The 22,039-nt window shown below is 30.8% G+C and overlaps 1 protein-coding gene across 1 annotated transcript in view; it reads right to left on the reverse strand.

The window, feature by feature from the left end:
- Window positions 1-20,768, reverse strand: part of LOC134726423 (uncharacterized) — a 159,751-nt gene extending 138,983 nt beyond the window's left edge. Inside the window, exons 1-18 of the mRNA XM_063590826.1 lie at window positions 20,634-20,768; window positions 18,927-19,036; window positions 16,333-16,413; window positions 14,569-14,795; window positions 13,642-13,707; window positions 12,959-13,063; window positions 11,742-11,849; window positions 10,923-11,051; window positions 10,118-10,288; window positions 8,028-8,136; window positions 7,666-7,799; window positions 6,969-7,166; window positions 6,373-6,510; window positions 3,209-3,373; window positions 2,167-2,387; window positions 1,616-1,745; window positions 1,103-1,185; window positions 404-491 (exon numbers count right to left, since the gene is read on the reverse strand). Coding sequence (XP_063446896.1) covers window positions 404-491; window positions 1,103-1,185; window positions 1,616-1,745; window positions 2,167-2,387; window positions 3,209-3,373; window positions 6,373-6,510; window positions 6,969-7,166; window positions 7,666-7,799; window positions 8,028-8,136; window positions 10,118-10,288; window positions 10,923-11,051; window positions 11,742-11,849; window positions 12,959-13,063; window positions 13,642-13,707; window positions 14,569-14,795; window positions 16,333-16,413; window positions 18,927-18,993 — 2,220 coding nt within the window. The 5' untranslated portion in view covers window positions 18,994-19,036; window positions 20,634-20,768. The remainder of the gene's footprint in view (window positions 1-403; window positions 492-1,102; window positions 1,186-1,615; window positions 1,746-2,166; window positions 2,388-3,208; window positions 3,374-6,372; window positions 6,511-6,968; window positions 7,167-7,665; window positions 7,800-8,027; window positions 8,137-10,117; window positions 10,289-10,922; window positions 11,052-11,741; window positions 11,850-12,958; window positions 13,064-13,641; window positions 13,708-14,568; window positions 14,796-16,332; window positions 16,414-18,926; window positions 19,037-20,633) is intronic.
- Between the last annotated feature and the right edge of the window lie 1,271 nt (window positions 20,769-22,039).

Raw genomic sequence — 22,039 nt, forward strand, 5'->3', positions numbered from 1 at the left:
GACTATGAATACAAAGATAATGTTATCTTATTACACAAGAACAATTGTTGATGAAGCCTCTGCTAACACATTAAACTTCACAACTAAGTCTCACTAAAGGGGTAGAAAAACCTTTTTCAGGACATAGGGATCAATCCTTTATTTTCGCAAGAATTTGGGAGTTACTCTTTTTGGAATTAACGATTACTTTTTTTTTGGCAAAATAATAATGGTATTTATTTATATCAGGGAACCTAACCCATCATAGCCCACATAGAGCTAGGTTTTGATCAGCACAAGTTCACCAAAGGCTACTCCTCTTTTATTATATCATACCTTACCCCTACCCTAACTTTTATAATTTTCAAAAAAATTTACTCCATAAATGTTCTAGTTTTCTACAATATTTCTTGTATTTACATACCAATGCTGTGTTATCTGTCACTCGTAGGCCTATACTGTAAGAGGGAGTCGCTTCACGGTTCAAAGCCTTTGCTGTCGAAATTTCACCACTAAAAAAGAATAATACTCTTTAAATAATATCATGCACAGTGACTTAAAATGGTGAAAAAGTGGCTTCAAAGAGCCTGCATCACTCAGTTATATATATATATATCTATGGACCTTCAGGAGTAACTGATGGCTTTGAAAACATGTTTTAGTGAAATCAAAACAAAATAAAACTATAGAATGTCAATGATGCCATTCTTTGTCATTTGGTCATTCTCAAGAGAACATGGGAAATATTTCAAAAGAACATATCTTGTAAGATAACGGATTCAAAATGCCTCTAGTTTCTAAATTTTTTGAGGAAAATATGGAATACAACGCCAAATATTTTATTTTTCTAGTGTCATAACTGTTAATATAAAAACATACAATCATCTAGACATACTAGTGTCTGTTAACTGAACGAATTTACAAGTGTGATTTTTACAGACTGAAACACACAAATGACTTTCTGGAGAATTTCCTTGCAATAAAATTAAAATAAAATAATGAATTTTTAAATATACTTTCATGCACAAAAACAACAAACTGATACTAAATGTACAGAAATCCATTTGTTTTAAAAAATTAACATACTGGTATTCATACAAAAATTACTTTTATGAAAACTCACTTGTTTTGATTAATAGAAAAGTCTCCATTATCATTTCCTGTTGTTATAGCATATATAAGAGCAGAGCCTTCTGGGTCAGTAGCCTAAAATGTAAAGTAATAAAAGTGATTCATTACGAGTCTTTTAGTGTAAAAAGACTTCAGGCACTTGCAAAATCGCAAGTAGAAAAGACCAATTATGAGAAAGGACTGAAACATTCAGATTAGTAAATTTTCTATCTTTCAAGGATATAAACAAAAAGAATGTAAATGGTAAATGAAATAAATTTGTCTTCGGTTATTGAAGTAAAAGAGAAATAGTATGAAGCAGACGACGAAAATTTAGATTTTTGGTTTCAGTTCTTATCTTGGATAAAGGTATGAAGTACCAACAGGTTAAACAATAATTAGGAATTACTGTATTACATCTTTAAAAACATCTCTTTCCATGGAACTATTTTTACAAATGGAAGTTTTTAACGACCTTGACTGGCTATACAGCCCTTACACGGCCCTTAATTAGTTTTAGACTTACATCCACTTTAAATATTGAAGTTCCAACTGGTGTTCCCTCACTGATAGACAATGAGTAAACAGAGGCAGGAATTACAGGTGGTCTGGTACCAGTGCCAGTAATTTCTACACTAACAGGAACAGTTGATATTCTGTAAAATAGTCAAGTTTAGCTATCATCATTAACACAATATACAAGATATCATCATAAAACAAATCACTGTGAAAACTATGGGATCTTTTTTTATAAATTATTTTATTGTTTTCATCAATACTGTTAATTCATTATTTGTTGGGTACCAATTTTTTCATGGATTTCATGGTTACAAATAAAACAGGAATTCAATTGTTCAATAAAGTACTAGTTTTCTGTAGGCTTGAATGCAGACCACGGAAATGAAAAACATCGAAAATACAAAATGTCTTCAATCCTTGAAAATTAGTATACATGAAAATAAATGAATCCACAATAGTTTGTGGTATAAATATCATGTTAAGAGAACAATATAAATTTACATAAATGAATAAATTAAAATATAAAATGTTTGAAATTTAAAATGGATTTTTATTTACCTTCTGTTACTGGGTTCTAGGGCGGAATCTTCTGCTTTGACTATGATGACGTAATTCTCTTCTTCTTTAACACTTCCATTTATAGTAATGAATGCTGTCTGAGTTGCTGTAGATCCTGAATTTTTTGTAATGTAAAACTTATTCATTCCGCCATTAGTAACACTTTCAATAGAAAATTTGATATCACCATTTACAGTGCTGTCACCATCAGTGGCAGAAACCTAAAACAGAAAAGTTCACAAAAATAAAGCTCTTCTTTGTCTTACTTTCATTGTAAGGCCCAAGTGGTCACTAGCCTTTTAACACAGGTTGGAAATTCATAACCCAAAGCTGGCAGATTGATTTTTTTTTTATTAATTAAATTGTGTTTTAACGCATTTAGGCTATTTGTGGCAGCCAGTTTTTATTGATGGAGGAAGTGGAAGTGCCCGTAGAAAACCATGACCTTCAATAGGAAAACTGACAATCCTAGTCAATTAAGATTGGAGTCGTGTGTACACGCAGGAATGGGGTTTTGAACTCACAACCACAGTGTTCATTGGCTAGTGATAACAGTAGTAACTACTGAAACCACTTAGCCACCAAAGCCCCCCCCCCCCCCAAGCTGCCCAAGCTGACAGATTTTTTAGACTTAAATATTAGTGGACTAACTGAACTAGGATTGTTACTTATCCTTTATCCTGCAGTTTATGATCTAATATGCAATGAAATGTAATGTCAAATTTTGTCTTTAGTTCTGGACAGGATAAAACTTGACTCATGCCAGGTTTTTCTTTATTTGAAACTAAGATAAATTCTGCAGTATTTTTTTAAAGTCTCTAAGACCAATAGGGGCGAAATGGTGGTAAAAAAAATATATTGCTCCTATAAAAAAAATGATTTTAGGTTGCTTGATGTCTAATGGCAAATATTTCATGCATGTTCAGGATCACTCCTATTATAAAAAATTTCATCACATTGCCATAACATGCATGATTGTGGATTTTTCAATAGCAAGCGGAAAGTCACACACTTTAATACTTATTCCAATAGAATAATTTACCGTAACAAGAAGCTTAGGGCTGTTGGCATAGTCCTGTTCAGCTGTAGATATAGCGTAACTTGGTGATGTGAATGTAGGTGTATTGTCATTCAAATCTCTCACAATCACGTTAACATTTGTTGCACCATTTCTTGGACTTGCTGTTCCAACTTCTGTTGCTCTGACCTAAAACAAAAAAGCAGAAATGTGAAATATCATCTGTGTATTAACATTAACAGTTTGTGGTGTGGTGTAAATTTTTGCTATCAATTGAGGGTGTCCTGTTGACTTTGAGATGAACAAAAACTATGATGCTCTTTTACTTTGCTTTAAACTATTTTAAATTTATGTAGGAATTTTGTGTCATGAATCAATAAACAATCTCTATTCATAGCAATATGTACTGTTTATTCACACTTTTTAGCTAAATTAGATGTACAGTCCTTGGACAAAAGTGAGTTCCCAGTCAAAAAAAGTCCTATTATTTCAACTAAAATCGATATTTTTCAAAAAATTATTACGAAGTAACTGTATGAGCGATATTCTAAATATAGATACCAAAAGATGTAGAAATATCTGAAGTTTATTTGGTTATATTAATATTATTCATGCTCATTTTAATTTTCTGATGAGATGAACACAAAGAAAAATATTTCTTGAAAAGTTTGCTATTATTCTAACCAAATTAAAATCATAAAAATTTGCATTTGTGTTTAACTCATCAGATGATAAAAAAAAAACTCAAGAAAATTATGACTAAATAAACAATAAAATTTTAGAAATTTTTACATCTTTTGGTATCTATTTTATAAAAATCGTTCATACAGTTACTTGGTAATATTTTTTTGAAAAATATTGAATTTAGTTGAAATGATAGGACTTTTTTGGACTGGGAACTCACTTTTGTCCCATGACTGTATATTCTGTAAAATTAAGTTTATAATACAGGGCTCACACTAATTCAGAATTATAGGGAGAAGTGACTTCTCTTTTTGAAACTGATAGGGAGAAGTGGTGAGATTTGAAAGAGAAGTGCTCATTCTTGCAGTGCGCTACAATGTTTGGATTTTACTGTAGTATAAACGGTCATTTGTAAATAATGTTCTTTTTATATTGTTCAATTCATATCTGAGTATACAATTAAAGTAACATTTCAAATTAAAAGTTTTTTAAATTTTACTACGGTCCTTGTGAGAAACTACCAACTAAATATCTAGCATTATTTTTTTATTTATTTTTTTAAAGGTAAAGGAATTATAATATATCAATTACAATTTAATTAAAAACTATCTTGTGTATGAAATTCAGTGTTTCTCATTAAAAGATATATAAAGGTAAGCTGGGTCATAATATTTTGATATCAGTGTAATAGTATAAGAGTTAAGCAACTTTACAATAGTTTACAACAATCCATATAAATTATAGGGAATTATATACACCAATCAATGATGAGTTTATTTAGATGTAACCAAAAGTCTTTTAATGTGTGTGGAATGCGTAATTTTTTCTTTTGTGATCAATATTCTTCTGTCAGATGTTCCATCCGTGCGTTCGTGGTAATTTTTGTAAAAATACGGATTTCGGTCATAGCTGGTCCGTTTCCGATCCGTAGTTTAAAAATCAGTCAATGGCGGACGGTTGCAAGAAAATTTACAAAAATAAACGATGTTTGACAAGTTATTTGGAAAGGATCATGACGTTTTTAATGCAATAAATGAATTCAACATTTACTGGAGGGAACTGTTATCAGGTTTAAATGAAGTAACAAACTTATTTTGCAGCCGAAAGTTAGGTTGATGTACTTTTTCGAGTAACAAGCACCAGAACTTTCGGAAGTGCACGAAGTGATAAGAAGTTGTATTTTTATAAAATAACTTGCTACACACTGCAAAAACAATGCTTCAACCTCTTTTCATAGGATAATGAATCGTTTATGTCTGAATTTCTTAAATTATCAATAACAAGAATGTGTCCAAAGTACACGGATGCCCCACTCGCACTGTCCTTTTCCATGTTCCATGGACTGTGAAATTGGGTAATAATCTAATTTGGCATTCAAATAAGAAAGATTATACTATAGGGAACATATGCACTAAGTTTCAAGTTGATTGGACTTCAATTTTATGAAAAACAACCTTGACCAAAAACTTTAACCTGAAATTCCCACTTTCATTTTCTATGTTCAGTGGACCGTGAAATTGGGGTCAGAAGTCTAATTTGGCTTAAAAATTATAAAGATCATATCATAAGCGACAAGTGTATTAAGTTTCAAGTTGATTGGACTTCAGCTTCATCAAAAACTACCTTGACCAAAAACTTTAACCTGAAACTCTGAAGTCTTTCATTTTCTATGTTCAGTGGACCGTGAAATTGGGGTCAAAAGTCTAATTTGGCTTTAAAATTATAAAGATCATTTCATAAGCAACAAGTGTATTAAGTTTCAAGTTGATTGGAATTCAGCTTCATCAAAAACTACCTTGACCAAAAACTTTGACCTGAAACTCTGACTTTCATTTTCTATGTTCAGTGGACCGTGAAATTGGGGTCAAAAGTCTAATTTGGCTTTAAAATTATAAAGATCATATCACAAGCAACAAGTGTACTAAGTTTCAAGTTAATTGGACTTCAGCTTCATCAAAAACTACCTTGACCAAAAACTTTAACCTGAACAACGGACGGACAGACGGAATAACGGACGAACGAACGGAGCCACAGACCAGAAAACATAATGCCCCTCTACTATCGTAGGTTGGGCATAAAAAGTTGATGTTTCATCAACTTGTTAAAAATTGAAAATGTCCGATGACGGAAGCGACTGAAAGCGAGTATCGTAAACAACAGGGCGACATGTCTTCGCTTTTGGATGTCGGGGAAAACGAAGTGACGGTTGGGAAAGCGACTTCTTCGCCCAAGTCGCCTCATAGCGTGAGCCCTGTAATATCAATAACTTCTTTCCAAAGATTATATGGCCGTTAGTTTTTTCGTTTGAATTGTTTTACATTGTCATTTCAGGGCCTTTTAAAGCTGAATATGCAGTGGGCTTTGCTTATTATTAAAAGCCATACAGTGACCTATAGTTGTTAATTTCTGTGTTATTTTGGTGTCATGTGGAGAGTTGTCTCATTGGCAATCATACCATATCTTCTTTTTTTGCATTAGTTTTATTTCAAATTATTAATACTTACAGTAAATATATAGTTGGGACTATTCTCAAAATTCAGATTATTGATATTCAGTTTAATATATCCTTCAGGGTATGGGGTTACTATAAAATCTGTTGTTCCCTCAATGGTTAATGTATACTGTCCTTGTTCTCCAGGTGCCTATAAAAAAATCAAAGAAATAAACAGTTAGATTCATTGGAGATCTTTAATATTTCCTTTCACATTAAATAAGTTTTATTGACACAATTTGAGCAAGAGCTACTTCCCTTTTTTCACCACTTTGGAGGTATATAATTAATCAAACAACTTTAACAAACTTGACAAACTTCAATGTAGCACCACAGTTGAAAAGCATTGACTACGAAATGTCTGCATCAGACTTAATGAGATTTGTATTCAATATGAAAAGGATATTCATAAGAATACCTGACTTAAATTTATTTGATGAAATAATTGTTTTCGCAATACATAAAGAATATTTCCAGCATTTAATTGAAATCCATTGAGAAAAGGATAAAAGCAGCATTATTTTGTATTTTTCTCTTTTCCCATGTGGAATAAAATCTTATATGAGTGATTAAGTCCCTTTTTGTAGATTGTGATAAAAATGTACTTACCAAATCTCCATCAGTCACTGTGACACGTAATAAAGTTGAACCATTGCTGCTGGTAGGGGCTGTCCCGATTGGTGAATTTTCATTTATATATCCATTAGCAGATGACACTGAAACTACTGGAGGGTTATTATTAGCTCGTACAACAGTAGCTTTAATTATTGCTCTGCTAAATCTGGCATTGGGTGTATTTTCTGTGGCCTGAAATATCACAAATATTTGAAATAAACAATTATTAAGTAAAATAATAAAAGAATGTGTCCATGAGACTCAAATGTCCCTGCTAGTAAATAAACCAGAGTCAATGTAATAATTCAAACTTGCTACTGAAATTTTACTCAGCAAGTTTTCCATTTATAAAGGGACATAACTCAAGAGTTGGTGCTACATGTAAAGCAGGATCTGCTCAACTTTCTGGAGCACTAGAGATCATCCTCAGTTAATGGTGGGGGTGATGTTGTTCAGTATTTTGTTTTCGTTTGTGTGTTTTGAGTACTGTTGTTATTTATGAGTTTGAATGTCCCTTTGATATATTTCGCATCTCTCTTCAAAAAGGGAGCTTGAGGAAGTCACATATTTCTGTATGCAAATTTCCCTAAAGCTACTGTTTCAAATCTCTTATTTTTGTCCATTTTTAAAATCACAATAATAAATCCATATTGACATAACTGAATTTATATCATTTAAAAAGTTTACATACTTTGATAATGATCTCCAGGTCCTGTACGGTATTTCTGTTTATGGCCTGCACCTGAGACAGGGATGCAGTATATAGTTTACCGCTATTTGCAGATCCACTTATGCCAAATCTGTTTGCATATCCAGATGGAATAGCTTAAAAGAAAAAGAAAGTAAGTCCATGGATATACAATTAGCTTGAACAAAATGTATGTTGATCATGATTTTCAACTTAATAAAAAAGTTGATTTTTTTTGCCATTTTCTGAAATAGCAATCAGCAGTAATAGTTGGTCAAGTAAAGTTTAGAAAAATGTTAACAAATTTAGATGTAAAAGATAAACAATGACGAATTCAGAATACAATTGTTGATATATATACTTACTTTCCTCAATAGTGAAGCCAATGGCTGCATTTAATGTGTCCTGATCCTGTGCAGCAATAGAGGTTGTTATGGCTTGATTGTTACCAGGTCTTAATGTTAAAATCCCTCCCTATCAAATAAGTTGTAAAATCAATGTTAGTCTAAATGATGGCAAGTTAAGCAGCATAAAACTATGATTTTAAGGATGTCTGCTGCTCTAATTTAAAATAACAAGGATTTCATGTGGTTGCTTAAAATGAAAACAACTTTGATATTTAAACAAAATAAAGTAATAAAATCATTAGTCTCGTGTGTAGTTTTCAAAATACGAGACATTTAGAAAATGGCGGGAAAAGGGTTTTCTTCAGACTTTACTATTTGTTAACATTGGAATTGTTTTTTACCCTTTAAACCAAGAAAAAATAACAAGGATTTCATGCCGCCGGATCACTAAATCTGAAATGATCTATTGAACAGATTTATGAAGACAAAAGTGGGGTGTCGTGTAAAAAAAAATTTAATACATTTGGATGGATAAAACCTGAGAAAATCGAAAATATGACAAGAATTCAAAAACATGACCAGCAGACATCCTTAAGACGAAAGGAAACACACATAGTATAATCAGCCATTGATTTAGAAGGCAAGTTTTTTTCTTTTTTAATGAATAAACTAAAACAGCAATATAGATTTATTTCAATTGATACAAGACAATTTTTAGTACATGTATTTCATGGTTTTTCTATCTGATGCATCTTAACACATTATGTCTTTTTTTCTTTAACTTTAACAACTTGACTGAAATTAATTCGGCTTGTTTGATTTTCGTTTTTTGACTAATATTCACTTTGACCCTTGAACAAAAATATACAAATGTCGAAAAAACTCCAACCAAACAATTTATTTGAAATATTTTATTGGATATATAGTTTGACAAACACTAATTTGTTTCATTGAGAAGCAAAATATTTCATTCACAATAGAACGTTATTAAAACATTCAGCTGATTTTTATGTATTTTCAGGGTGCTACGATTATCATTCCTGAAGAAAATGGAACAAAATATTTTATACATGGTAAATATGTGTTATGATGTACACGTATCAGTTAACAATAGGTTGATAAGCGTGAATGTGAAATGCAATACACAGTATATGATGTTTACATGGTGCTTGATAACAAATTTTAGAAGGATTGCCATGAAAATTTCACAGATAGCCTTATTGTGTAAAAGCTAATGACCGGTTGTGAAAAGTAGTCTTTTAAAAGAAATAAGATGACAAATATCAGAAATGAATTAAGAATTATGTGGAATGACTGTAATTTATGCAGGTTATTCAGAGTGTACCACATTTTTGTGTTATTCCTTCATTGACAGAAAAATAAGAGTCATCTGCCATAATTTTTCAAAGTGTGTATCAATGCTATAGTCATAAACGGTCTTCAAATGGAGAGAGAAAAACAGAGCTCTTAGTTTGCTAACCCATATTTCATTCAGACTGAAATGATCTCTTATAAATATGTAACATAAAAAGCAAATTTTAAATTTCGGAATAGTATAGGAGAGAGGGTTAAAGCATACTTTTACAGGTTAATATAGGCCAGAGGTTTAAAGGTATTGGTATTACTGAATTCTACAAGATATGAAAATACAGTGTCAATTGTGAAAGCATGAATATTCTATTATCATTATAATCAATGATAATGGTGGTCTAAAGTAAGAAATTTGGAAATAATAGAATAGGAGAGGAAACGGAAAGCATAGTTAATGAATAACTAAAAATGTGTACATACCGGCACCTATGTTAAAAAAAGAAGAAATCTGATATCTTTGTCTTTTTCTAATTGATAGTTGAAAATATTACACAATCTTTACATAGAATTAATATTGAAATCCTTTTTCTGTTACTTTGCATTACAATTCCCTGATAAAATTCCTTGTGTCATAAAATCATGCAACCTTCTTACAATTTCAAGATCATTAAAATCAATGTAAAAGGTATCTGTACCAGCAAAGAAATTGTTGATTTTTTTGCAATTCAATAAATGATTGTTCAGAATTTGCTCATTTTAAATTATATCTTAAATATGATTGGTCAATCTATACTTACAATGACACCATTGGTTATTTCTGTTGTGTAAGTAGGATGGAAACACACATTACCAGCTGTCTGCAGACAGCTATCTAATACAAAAACTGGTCCCAAATCATCACCATCAAGAATATTCAGTCTTAATGTTTCGTACGTTGTTTTCCTCAAATTAGAATCTGTAGCTTGATCCTATAAATAGAATTATATATCAACTCATCATAAAGCTACAATAGATTTTCTTTTTTGATTGTCCATTTGTCTGCAGAAGAGGAACAAAACGACAAGTTCTAACTAATAGCCAATACTTTTTCATGTGAATTTTGAATTATGCAAATATATATATATATATATGTTAAAACTTTAATATATTGCCTTTTATCGCTATTTTGTGCAATTTTCCTTTGATCTTTTTTTGTGATAATTTTCATAATTTTCATATCATGCTTCTCAATTGAGATGGAAAAATTATCGCTAGAAACTAAGGAGGCCACGTGGCGTTGCTAACAAAATTGACAATGTTGCATAGGTAAAATAGCGATAAACAGATTATCATTGGTCATCTCAACTCAATTGCTTTTCTCACTTTCGCTGTACCAGCTCAAGCGAGAAAATCAATCTCGTTGAGATGATCAACGATAATCTATAAATATAAATCATTGATCCAATGGTTAGGTCAAACCAAAGACTTGCAAATTGGTATTTTTTTGTTGAACTAGTACACAGTTTTAAAGAAGCCACAAATTAACAAAATTTTAACTGAAATATAATAAATCCTCTCTATGCAAATTATTGACAGAATAAATCATCATAAAACATCACTTACAGTAGCAGAAATATTTAGAATATAAGTAGTTTGTCCCAATGCATTCAATGCTTCAAAATCTAGAACTGTTTTAATGGACACATAACCCAATCTAGGAGTGGCAATTTCAAACTTCTGTGAACCATCAAGCTGAAAATGTAAAAATACAAAATAATTAGGGAAATACATTGTATACCGCTCTTGGATCTATCAAAAGCAATACGTCTTTGGTCTAGTTCTTTGCCAAAAACTGAAAATTTTGAAACAAACTTGCAATTTATAGTGTAAGACTGTTTATTGTACAAAGAAAATAAGAAATTCATTGCATTATCAAAAAACTTTTTTTAACCAATACAAAATATTTGTGCTTTTCAGATTCAATTTTTCAACTAGGCCCTTTAAGGGCAGATAACTGAATAGATTTTTTTATACTGGAATGATAAAGAAATTTGATTTTTTTACATGTAAAAAGAAAATAAGTTGGGTGACACCATATTTTCTTAAAGCATAATTTGAAACCCATCTTCTCATACTTTATTTCAATATTCTATCACATAGATTTCTTTTTATTCATAAAAATGTTTTTCTTTTTGTATATGTCGGTCCTAAGTCAGGAGCCTGTAATTCAGTGGTTGTCATCTATTGCTGTGTAACATATTTGTTTTTCATTCATTTTTAAGTATTTTTGTAGAGTTGTCTCATTGGCAATCATACAACATATTCTTATATGACAGAGTAAAAACTCAAAGTTTTATCACTCTAACTTCAATACAGGATAAAATTTTCACCAGGAAGGGTGATGTTTTTGTCTCGTTAGTACTACATTATAAGTGAACTTACAATTCCACCATCTCCAGACATTATGCCAAAATTAATATCCTTGTTTGTATTAGCATCAAGATCAAAAGCAGCTATTCCTCTAAACACTGTGGTTCCTATTGGTGACAACTAAAAACAAAATATAACAAATCAACATTAGATTTCATCAAGTTCTTTTAAAAAAATGTTTTTTACATAATAGCATTTGATTTACGTAAATTCTATATTGATCACTTAAAAGTTTCTGTTACTCAAATAAAATAAGTTGAAGTAAGAAAAACATTTGAAGAATAAGGTCATATTCCTGAGAATTCAGTGTTTACCTTTTTCATAATGACATCATATAAAGTACCATGAGAAAACAGGACTTATCTGTTCACACTGGGTTTATATGAGGTACCTCAGAATACAGGACCTACCTCATTCATACTGGCCTTATATGGGGTACCAGAGAAAAAAAGAATTTACCTCATTCATACTGGCTTTATATGGGGTACCAGAGAATACAGAACTTACCTCATTCACACTGGCTTCATATTGGGTACCAGAGAATACAGGACCTACCTCATTCATACTGGCCTTATATGGGATACCAGAGAAAAAAAGAATTTACCTCATTCATACTGGCTTTATATGGGGTACCAGAGAAAAAAAGAATTTACCTCATTCATACTGGCTTTATATGGGGTACCAGAGAAAAAAAGAATTTACCTCATTCATACTGGCTTTATATGGGATACCAGAGAAAAAAAGAATTTACCTCATTCATACTGGCTTTATATGGGGTACCAGAGAAAAAAAGAATTTACCTCATTCATACTGGCTTTATATGGGGTACCAGAGAAAAAAAGAATTTACCTCATTCATACTGGCTTTATATGGGGTACCAGAGAAAAAAAGAATTTACCTCATTCACACTGGCTTTATATGGGGTACCAGAGAATACAGAACTTACCTCATCCACACTGGCTTTATATGGGGTACTAGAGAATACAGAACTTACCTCATCCACACTGGCCTTATATGGGGTACCAGAGAATACAGAACTTATCTCATTCATACTGACCTTATATGGGGTACCAGAGAATACAGAACTTACCTCATTCATACTGGCCTTATATGGGGTACCAGAGAATACAGAACTTACCTCATTCACACTGGCTTCATATTGGGTACCAGAGAATACAGGAATCATTCCCATTGCCTTCATATGAGTACCTGAGTAAAAGGAAACTTACCTCATTTACACTGGCTTCATATGGGGTACCAGAGAAAACAGGGCTGTTATCATTGATGTCTTGAACATCAACTGTCATCAAGAAAAATGTAGAAGATGTTGAACCCTGAAAAAAAATCATATTTATCATTCTTATTGCCTGTTATAACATGTTTAATATTTGAAAAAGTAACTGCATTCAGCGTTGTTAATCACCTTATATAACATGTAAAAATATTAAAATATGTTATTTGATGACAAGCTTTTGACAGTTGTAATAGCAAGAGCAATAGACTTATAGTTAAATGGGTTCTCCATTTTGGTTGGGATTTTTTTTTATCTAGATTAGACTGTTGGTTTTCCTGACACTGGTCATTTCGGGGCCCTGTAGCTAATTAGGCCATACTTTGACCTTCAATTGTTAACTTTTTATATGTTATTGTGACTTGGATGGATAGTTGTCTCATTGGCACTCATACCACATCTTACAATTTATATTAACATTAGAGCAGTACTTTGGTTCACCTGTCTTCAAAACTTGTGATTTCACATGCAACATTGCACAAAATGTACTTCCAATTATCAAAACAAGCACTATAAACATCATAAACATCATAACAAACATGTTAGAGCAGTTTTCAATTAAAAACCTTAATGTGTGTACCGTTTCTGTGTCAGAAATAAAAGCTTAACAAAGTAACTCACCACTCGCGTACATTTCACTTGAAACTCAATAACATCTGTATCATCAAATGTAGTTGCAGTTTGACCCTATGAAAAAACACAAATAAATATAGGAAGGATAAGTAGTTTTGATTCATATCTTTTTATCATATATTTTATTATTTGAATAAGTGTGGACACAGACCTATATGAATACTATCCACACTTGTGCAAATGCCAAAATACTTGATAGCGTCATTGTTAGTGTGTTTAACAAAGTTATCTCCAGTGGGTTTACACCAATTGTTTTCTGAGAATTTTCCATAAGTTTCTATGTTTAAAAAAATGTGTGTTTTATGGTGGTAGCCATCTTATTTAAATTAACCATTATAAAGGTATATATATTTCTCTCACATTAAATCATGTAAATAAATATTATTTAAAGTAATTTGTCATACAATTTAATCAATAGATTTTTTTTTTAATATATTTCTTAATAAACAGCCTTTTGGCTATTCAATAAAATCGACTTGTAAGTCTCTCAGTTTCACTTAACTTGGCTTTTTTTGTGTCCACTATTCTGTATTCATGGTACTGGTTATGTACCCTCAAGTTCATATGGATTGTGTTTTTGACTAACAACTAATACACATACCAAACTCTATATGTATTGATTAAAGGTGGAAATTATTTATAAAGACAAAATGCTCTTCTTAAAAACTTGTGTCCTAATTATGGCTTACTGGGGATTCATTTATTTTTGTGGGTATCAATTTTCGTGGATTGAAAGATTTGTTTTTTTTTTTGGATATTTGATTTTGTGGTTTACCAAAGTCTTCATATAAGCCAAATAAAATGTCCGCTGAACATTTAAATTTGTGGCTCACCTCAAACCATGAAATCCACTAAAATTGGTATCCCATGAAAATAAGTAAAACCATAGAATAAGATAACAGGCTCTCAACTTACATCTCTATCTAAAGATGAAATAAGACGGAGAAAAGCTCTCTGTGAAAATGTATTCTCTGGTGTAATGGCCTGTGACTCTAAGGAGAACAGGGTTGTCACATTTATATTAAAGGGAGTACCAGATGACCTTGATATTTCCAGACTGATACCATTTCTGGGATCAGTTCCTCCAAGAATACCATTGATCTTGGTGTCAGCAATATAATTGTCTGGATTTGCTCCTATTTCTGTAAAATCAACCATAAAAGGAAAAATTATTCATCATATTCAATGGACATTATTCATCATATTCAATAGACATTATTCATCATATTCAATGGACACTATTCATAATATTCAATGGACATTATTCATCATATTCAATGGACATTATTCATCATATTCAATGGACATTATTCATCATATTCAAGGGACATTATTCATCATATTCAATAGACATTATTCATCATATTCAATAGACATTATTCATCATATTCAATAGACATTATTCATCATATTCAATGGACATTATTCATCATATTCAATAGACATTATTCATCATATTCAATGGACATTATTCATCATATTCAATAGACATTATTCATCATATTCAAGGGACATTATTCATCATATTCAATAGACATAAATTTGTATACAGGCCATCAAACTTTTGAGAATAGCTACATTTGTACCGGTATACTGTTAACCAACTTATCTTCCCCAACAGTTTTTCGCATTAAGCCATTCCTATCAAAATTCACAGCAGTTTAATTTAGTGATTTTCAACTTTACTTGGATGTTGTTAGGCAAGGAAAATTGCAATTTTCATATTTTCACTACGATTCGTTTTAGTGCATTTTTCTTCTCGCAAAAGTTGCAAAATTTGATTGCTTGCTAAAAATGAGCTGATTGACTTATTTGGTTTATAGTAATTTAACTTTGCTAATTAATAACAGAGATGTTACAACACCAAATACATGTACCATATAATATTGATATTCCAGGAAACTTCAAATCAATTTCATAGTTATATCCATATGTAAAGCTTGTTGTTTGTTGTGAGCCAAAGCTCTCTGCGGAAGACTGTACTATGACCATAATTGCTTACTTTTATCAAATTGTGACTTGGATGGAGAGTTGTTTCATTGGCACATCTTTTTATTTATTTATACAAACAAGACAATTGTAAAGATCCCATGCTAAACAGATATATATATATATTCATGAAGAGTGAAAAAGAGGTCAAAGATACCAGAGTGAAATTCAAACTTGAACTCTGAAATCTGAAGCAAAACTCTTAAATATTGACCACAACTTTAAAGTAAACTGTCTTAGTGCAAAACTTGAGCGTAATATGGGAAAACATTTGCAGAAATTAGTATTTGTCTTATAACAGTAATTTTCTCAAAAGTTTAAATTATAGATATTCTTCATAGTTATTGCAAGAAGACAGACATTTCCTTTATTATTGAAATTAATAAATTCAATTTGGGCAAGAAATATCTTCAGAAGAATTTTTGTAAAAAAAATAATAGCGAATTTCCAATACTGTGAAATTCATATATTTTTCGTGGATACCTATTTTAATGGATTGAGAAACAATTGTATTTCTGTGTATATTTGCTTTCCCTGGTGTTGCCAAAAGCAAGTTTGACTTCCAATCTTATAACATTCCAATTTGAGGTTCCACTTTACCCAGGGGTATTCCATGAAAATTACCATGCCATGTACAATAATGAATCCAGTGTAGTTTAAACACTTATGACCTAGGATTTTAGTATGTACCTGTTAAACTAGCTTCTGTCAGTGTAACGATGATGGTAGGTGTTCCTCCAGAATTCCCACTCACAGCTGTCGATTCACATGCTACAAGGAGAATACAAAAATTATCATGTGGTTTAACAGGCTCTATTTATCAAAATTCATATAAAGATTAAAGGAAATTAATGACAATCTTAAGTATTCAACAGGTGTTCTGAACAACACTATTTTATTAGGGTAGGAATGCCCTTTAGCGGCAGGCATCAAAAAGTCATTTTTGGCTACCTTTTACTTCATATCAGTTAAAATTTTAACAAGATTTTTTTCAGAGGTCTCAAATACAAGTATTTATACATTACTGCTATTTTTGGAAAGAATCAGTTAATTTATTTATAGTAAAAAAGAAAATGTATTTTATCATCATCCACCACAAAATTATCATAAAGGTCCAAAATGACATCATTTAGCAGATTTTTTACCATCATTGGTCACAAATGTACCCCCATTTTATCTCTCTTTTATAGAAATAGATGTACTACTGTAAATTCAGAAATTATTGCGGTGTTTTTATTATTGCGAAAAATGCGACAGGGTTATAATCACAATAATTTAAACTAGCATTTTAAAATATTTTATATGAATAAAAAAGTATTTTTCTCAATATCGCAAAGATTTAAATCGCATTTGAGTCTAAAATGACAAAATCGCAATAATAAGTGCACGCAATAATTTCTGAATTTAAAGTAAGTGTGTACCCAACTTTTTACTGTTTTTTATGGATTTGTGTATATGTAAAAGAAGTTAGACTTTGTTGTTTTATTGTCTTCTTTTTTTAAATTTGGGTAAAGGAATCTGGTATCCTTAGTATGTGCTGGAAAATTCCTTAAAAAACTATTGTTTAAGAAATATAGTTTCATATGCTCTAGACCAAATATAAAACAATCCTTTTCATAGATGCAAAGAAAACTTTGACACCCAAGGTCTTCCTGTAATGACAGAATGAATTTTTATATAAATAAACTCATTACAGATACAAATGTACTAGGATTGAAATTTTTATTAGGGCCAGACCCATGTTTCATCTACAAAAACTCATCAGTGACGTTAAAAAGTTAAGGCCAAATAAAGTAGGAAGTTGAAGAGCATTGAGGACAAAAAGAGTGTACAGTTATATAAGAAAAATCTTAACTTTCTATTTTTTTGGATTATTTTCATCTCTGACATGTCTATACAAATAATCCTCCATATTTTAGTGCCCATTTGTATTTTATTACCTTTTTACATTCTTTATATGTCTATAAATACCAAAGTCTCCATTAGAGACCATACTTCCTCACAAAAATGCTATGTGTAATGTAGGTGTGTGAAGAAAAGACATTCCCACAATGGCAACATTATAATTAAATCTTAAATTTAATTACAGGTCCTCTTAGGCCAAATAAAATAGTATGTGTGGTTCCAGTTGCATTTATAAAAAGTTAGGGTTGGTATGTACAAGGATTTGTATAGTATACAAATCCTTGGTAGGTAGGATTTATTTTATTTTATGGGTGATATTTTTTTTACATTGAGTCTATGGAAGCATCATTCAGACTTTAACAGTGCTTAATAAAAAATGGCTAAATAATCTTAAGGGTAAGCAATTATCAAGACTAAATAGTATGGTCGCTATATATATAGTGGGTAGGTCAGTCAGGGGTACTACTTATTCAAGTGGTTTTTTTTTTACTTGAAAAAGTAAAAAAAAATATACACATATAAGTAAATTTGTAGGATAATTATACAAGTGAATTTTATTTACTTGTATAGGTAAAAAAAAATATTGGCTGAGTTATGTCCCTTAGACATTCAGATTTTTTTACTTGTAGAAGTAAAAAAGTCATCCTATCTTCTTTTATTGAATTCTTAGGATTTCTTTGCTCTTATATAATTTTGAATTATCTGCTCTTTGCAGATGTCTTTACTAATCATTTTAATGCAATTTCATGGACAATCAAAATTCCATTTGTCTGTTATCTTCAGAACACTGCTCATTAACAAGCCCCCAAGGAGCAATTTTTGAAGGCCTTGCGCAAATACTTAAAATCTTTGCGCAATCAGTTTCTTTGTTGAATTAACATGATTAATGAGATGAAACATTGAACTTTATCAAAAAAATTTGAGTAAACCTGGGAAAAATCATTAAAGGCATGATTTTACATCTCAAAACTTGAGGATTTTTGTGGGATTGTAAGAAAAAATTACTTATACAAGTAAATTTTTTAGAAAATTAAGGGGAGCTTATTTAAACATTATTTATTTACTTACATATGTATATTTTTTTTTACTTCTTCAAGTGAATAAAATAAACTTGTACAAGTAGTACCCCTGACTGTAGGTAGGGTAACTGGAAACACACATATTTTTATTTGGCCTAAGACACCTTATTATATAGACAGTCTACTTATTTCCACTAATCAGTGATTGAAAGTAGAAAGCTACAAAAATGTATATATGTTTGCCTCTAGATCTAAAGATTTTCTAGTTCTTGAGTATAACAGAACATGCTATAAATAACATTCGTGGCTTCATTTTTTTAAACTCAGAATAATTTTTTTTTTAAGAACTTTGATACTTACGGGCAGTTTGAGCAGCTGTGTTTCCAACCAGAAGTACCACAATGAGGCAAGCATGCCACATTTCCATGGCTGCTAATTAAGTATTGTTAGATTTAACTCCTTGCTTCTACCTATAATAAAAAGTTTGCATGTTGTATTAGGACACAAAATATTTTGCTTTTAGTTTTAAAAAGCATTTAAATGATCGTTCCTTTAGAATTTAGAATTTTATGGACTTAAAAAATAAAAGATACCAATTCTGTAAATTCAGAAATTATTGCGATATTTCTAAATGTATTACTACCAAAAATGCGGACAGGATAACACAGTTATAATTCAAATAATATAAACTCTTTTTTTGAAAAAAAATTATATGATTGAACTTGAAACAGGACTTTTCTCAATATCGCAAAATTTAAAATTGTATTTCAGTCTAAAATGACTAAATAGCAATAATAATTATAAATGCACCCAATAATTTCTGAATTTACAGTACCCTTTTTTGATGAGATGGCATTAAGCAAAAGCACTCAATCAAAATCTTTATAAGAAAATAAATTTTAAAATGACAGTAATCGGAATAAATTATTGTTGAATATGGGCACCAAATTATTGCTGCTCTTTAACATGTTTAAAGAAAGAAATTATATAAGTTCTTAAATACTGGTAATGAAAAACATGACTGGCACAATATAAAATAAGTAAAACATCACACCTCAGATTATAAAATAGAACTAGTATAGCCAATTGAAAGCCATCTTTGTATCATATACATGTACATGTATTCATGCATGTATTCACTTAGCTTGTACTTCATACATGTAGTTAAAAACATTGTACCAAGCAGCAAGACATTTTATTGACAAAACCTGTCCTTAATTTAAATTTTTCTTCATCATCATGATCATTACATAATTGTGCAATGATATCTTCTAATTGTGTGATAAAAAAATATATCTTGGACTCAATTATTATAATGGTTATACAACATTTTGTAGAAATTATGTACATGAAGAACCTGGACAAACCAGTATAGTAATTCTCTAATTTAAATGCAAATTAGTTTAAAGTTGCACCCTTTATGATCAGCCAACCAAATCAACCTTAAATCTCATGTATCTGAAACGCTTTAAAACTGATAAATAAAGACAACAGAAATTTAAAAGTGTTATAATTAACATGTACAAATGTACATGCATGAATTCATTGATCATGAACAATTACAAAGTTTTGACGAGGCACTGCAACATGTGCAAACTCTAATTCTGTATTTAACATTGACATCCCCCCTTTTATGTCTTTTGGCAAATTTTATGTTATCTAAACAAGTGAAAAGAGACGTTGAAGGGAGGAGGGTAATTTAGATAATACACATTTTGTGACTGCATGCACTGTAAAATGTTGATTTCACATTATATTTACAAATGCATACCTAAATATGTGTGTGTGTGTGTGTTAATCTGTTAATTGCCTAATTCAAATATTTCAATTAAAACATCAAAAGATATTTAAATGTTTCTCCTTTAAATATGATTTTCAGACTCACAATTTCTATTATTATAATTAAAAGATTAATGTGTTTTGTTTGAGAAAAAATGTGACAATTTGGTAGGAAAATGTTCATGTTTTACATAAATATGCACATTTCAAAACAAATACAGACATGCACTTTTGGAACATGTGAATCAGAATGCACAAGAACGTTTAAATTTGATTGTTTCAACTTACCATTAGAGTGAAAATAAATCGAAAATATATTTAAAGCACAACCAAAATAAAAATATCCTTTTTTCTGTGGTCAGATCCCTTTTCTCTTGTTATGGGACCTTTACCAAACCTGCTAATTCGTTTGTTGCAGGTAGCAAAGTTTGCTACTATTGTATTAAAGGAAAACTCCCGTAAGGTATCAAGTGTTTTGAAATCTTTAAATAGAACCATAGTCGCAGAACCGGTTTTGCAAGATTCATTCATGTTTAAAAGAGTAGCCATGTGAGTATCTATAAATAGTAACCAATGAAAAGAAAGGATTTACCGGAGCTCATCGGTTGTTTCCGTATAAAGTAAAAGCCCAATACCAACAAAATAAGCAGATCATAATAAAGAACAACGTACCGAAATTACACTGTTAAAACATCCTATGATCCTCATTCGTCAATAGTAAATCTTAAAAAATAAAATTGAGAAAGGAAATGGTGAATGTGTCAAAGCGACAACAACCCGACCATAGAGCAGACAACAGCACAAGTCTTGTTTATATATGATCCAAATATGTAACATACGTCATACCGTGATGTAAAACACATATTTAGGGAGGATCATGAATAACATTAGAACATAAAAGGACAAAAATCTCAATACCGTCTGATATTAAAATGACAGTGGATATATTGACGGTTCTGATAAGAATATCATAAATTCAAGCCGGCAAAATAGCATATTTCTATAGATTTTGATTAACTTTTTTGTTTACAAATATGTGCAACTCAAAGAACTAACTATTTTTTTCAAAAGCAAGTTTTATTAATTTAAAATCAGAGACAATATTACATGAACATTCTCTGTCTGTTTACTTGTTTACTATGAAAAATTGTATTTACACCGATGAACTGTAAAGTTCAAGGTAATAAAGAATTTGAATTTGAATTTCAACATTCTTTTATTTTCAAATCTTGTCTATAATGTTTACTCAAATTTTTGATGCAATTGCGGATCTTTTACCAGGGTTTAAGCTAGGATTTTGAAGGCTTTAGTCACTTTTGCGCACTATGAAAATCAACCTTTTTTGTGTAACAGCAAGGGACCAACGATGTATGTTACTAGCTTCATCTTTGACTCTCCCTCCTCCTGGTATTACATGCTTGTAATTTATTTTTACAGACTGCCTTGAGGGATTCGTAATGCTGACCGATTTTATTGATTATTTTTCTGTATCTTCACATCAAACCTGCATTCCCCAGCAAACATTCCCATTTCTGATCTCGGTGATCTACCTTGTAGTATCAGTCTATTCTTTCAATTATTAATTCTCGCCATAAATATCAGTAGTCGATTTTACCAAAAAAACAACTTACAACTAAGATTGGTCTTAAGCCATGAACAAATCAGTATACTAACGATCAATCTAAGTTGTAAGT

The sequence above is a fragment of the Mytilus trossulus genome, chromosome 7 (genome assembly GCF_036588685.1).
Source record: "Mytilus trossulus isolate FHL-02 chromosome 7, PNRI_Mtr1.1.1.hap1, whole genome shotgun sequence".
Taxonomy (NCBI): Eukaryota; Metazoa; Mollusca; class Bivalvia; order Mytilida; family Mytilidae; genus Mytilus; species Mytilus trossulus.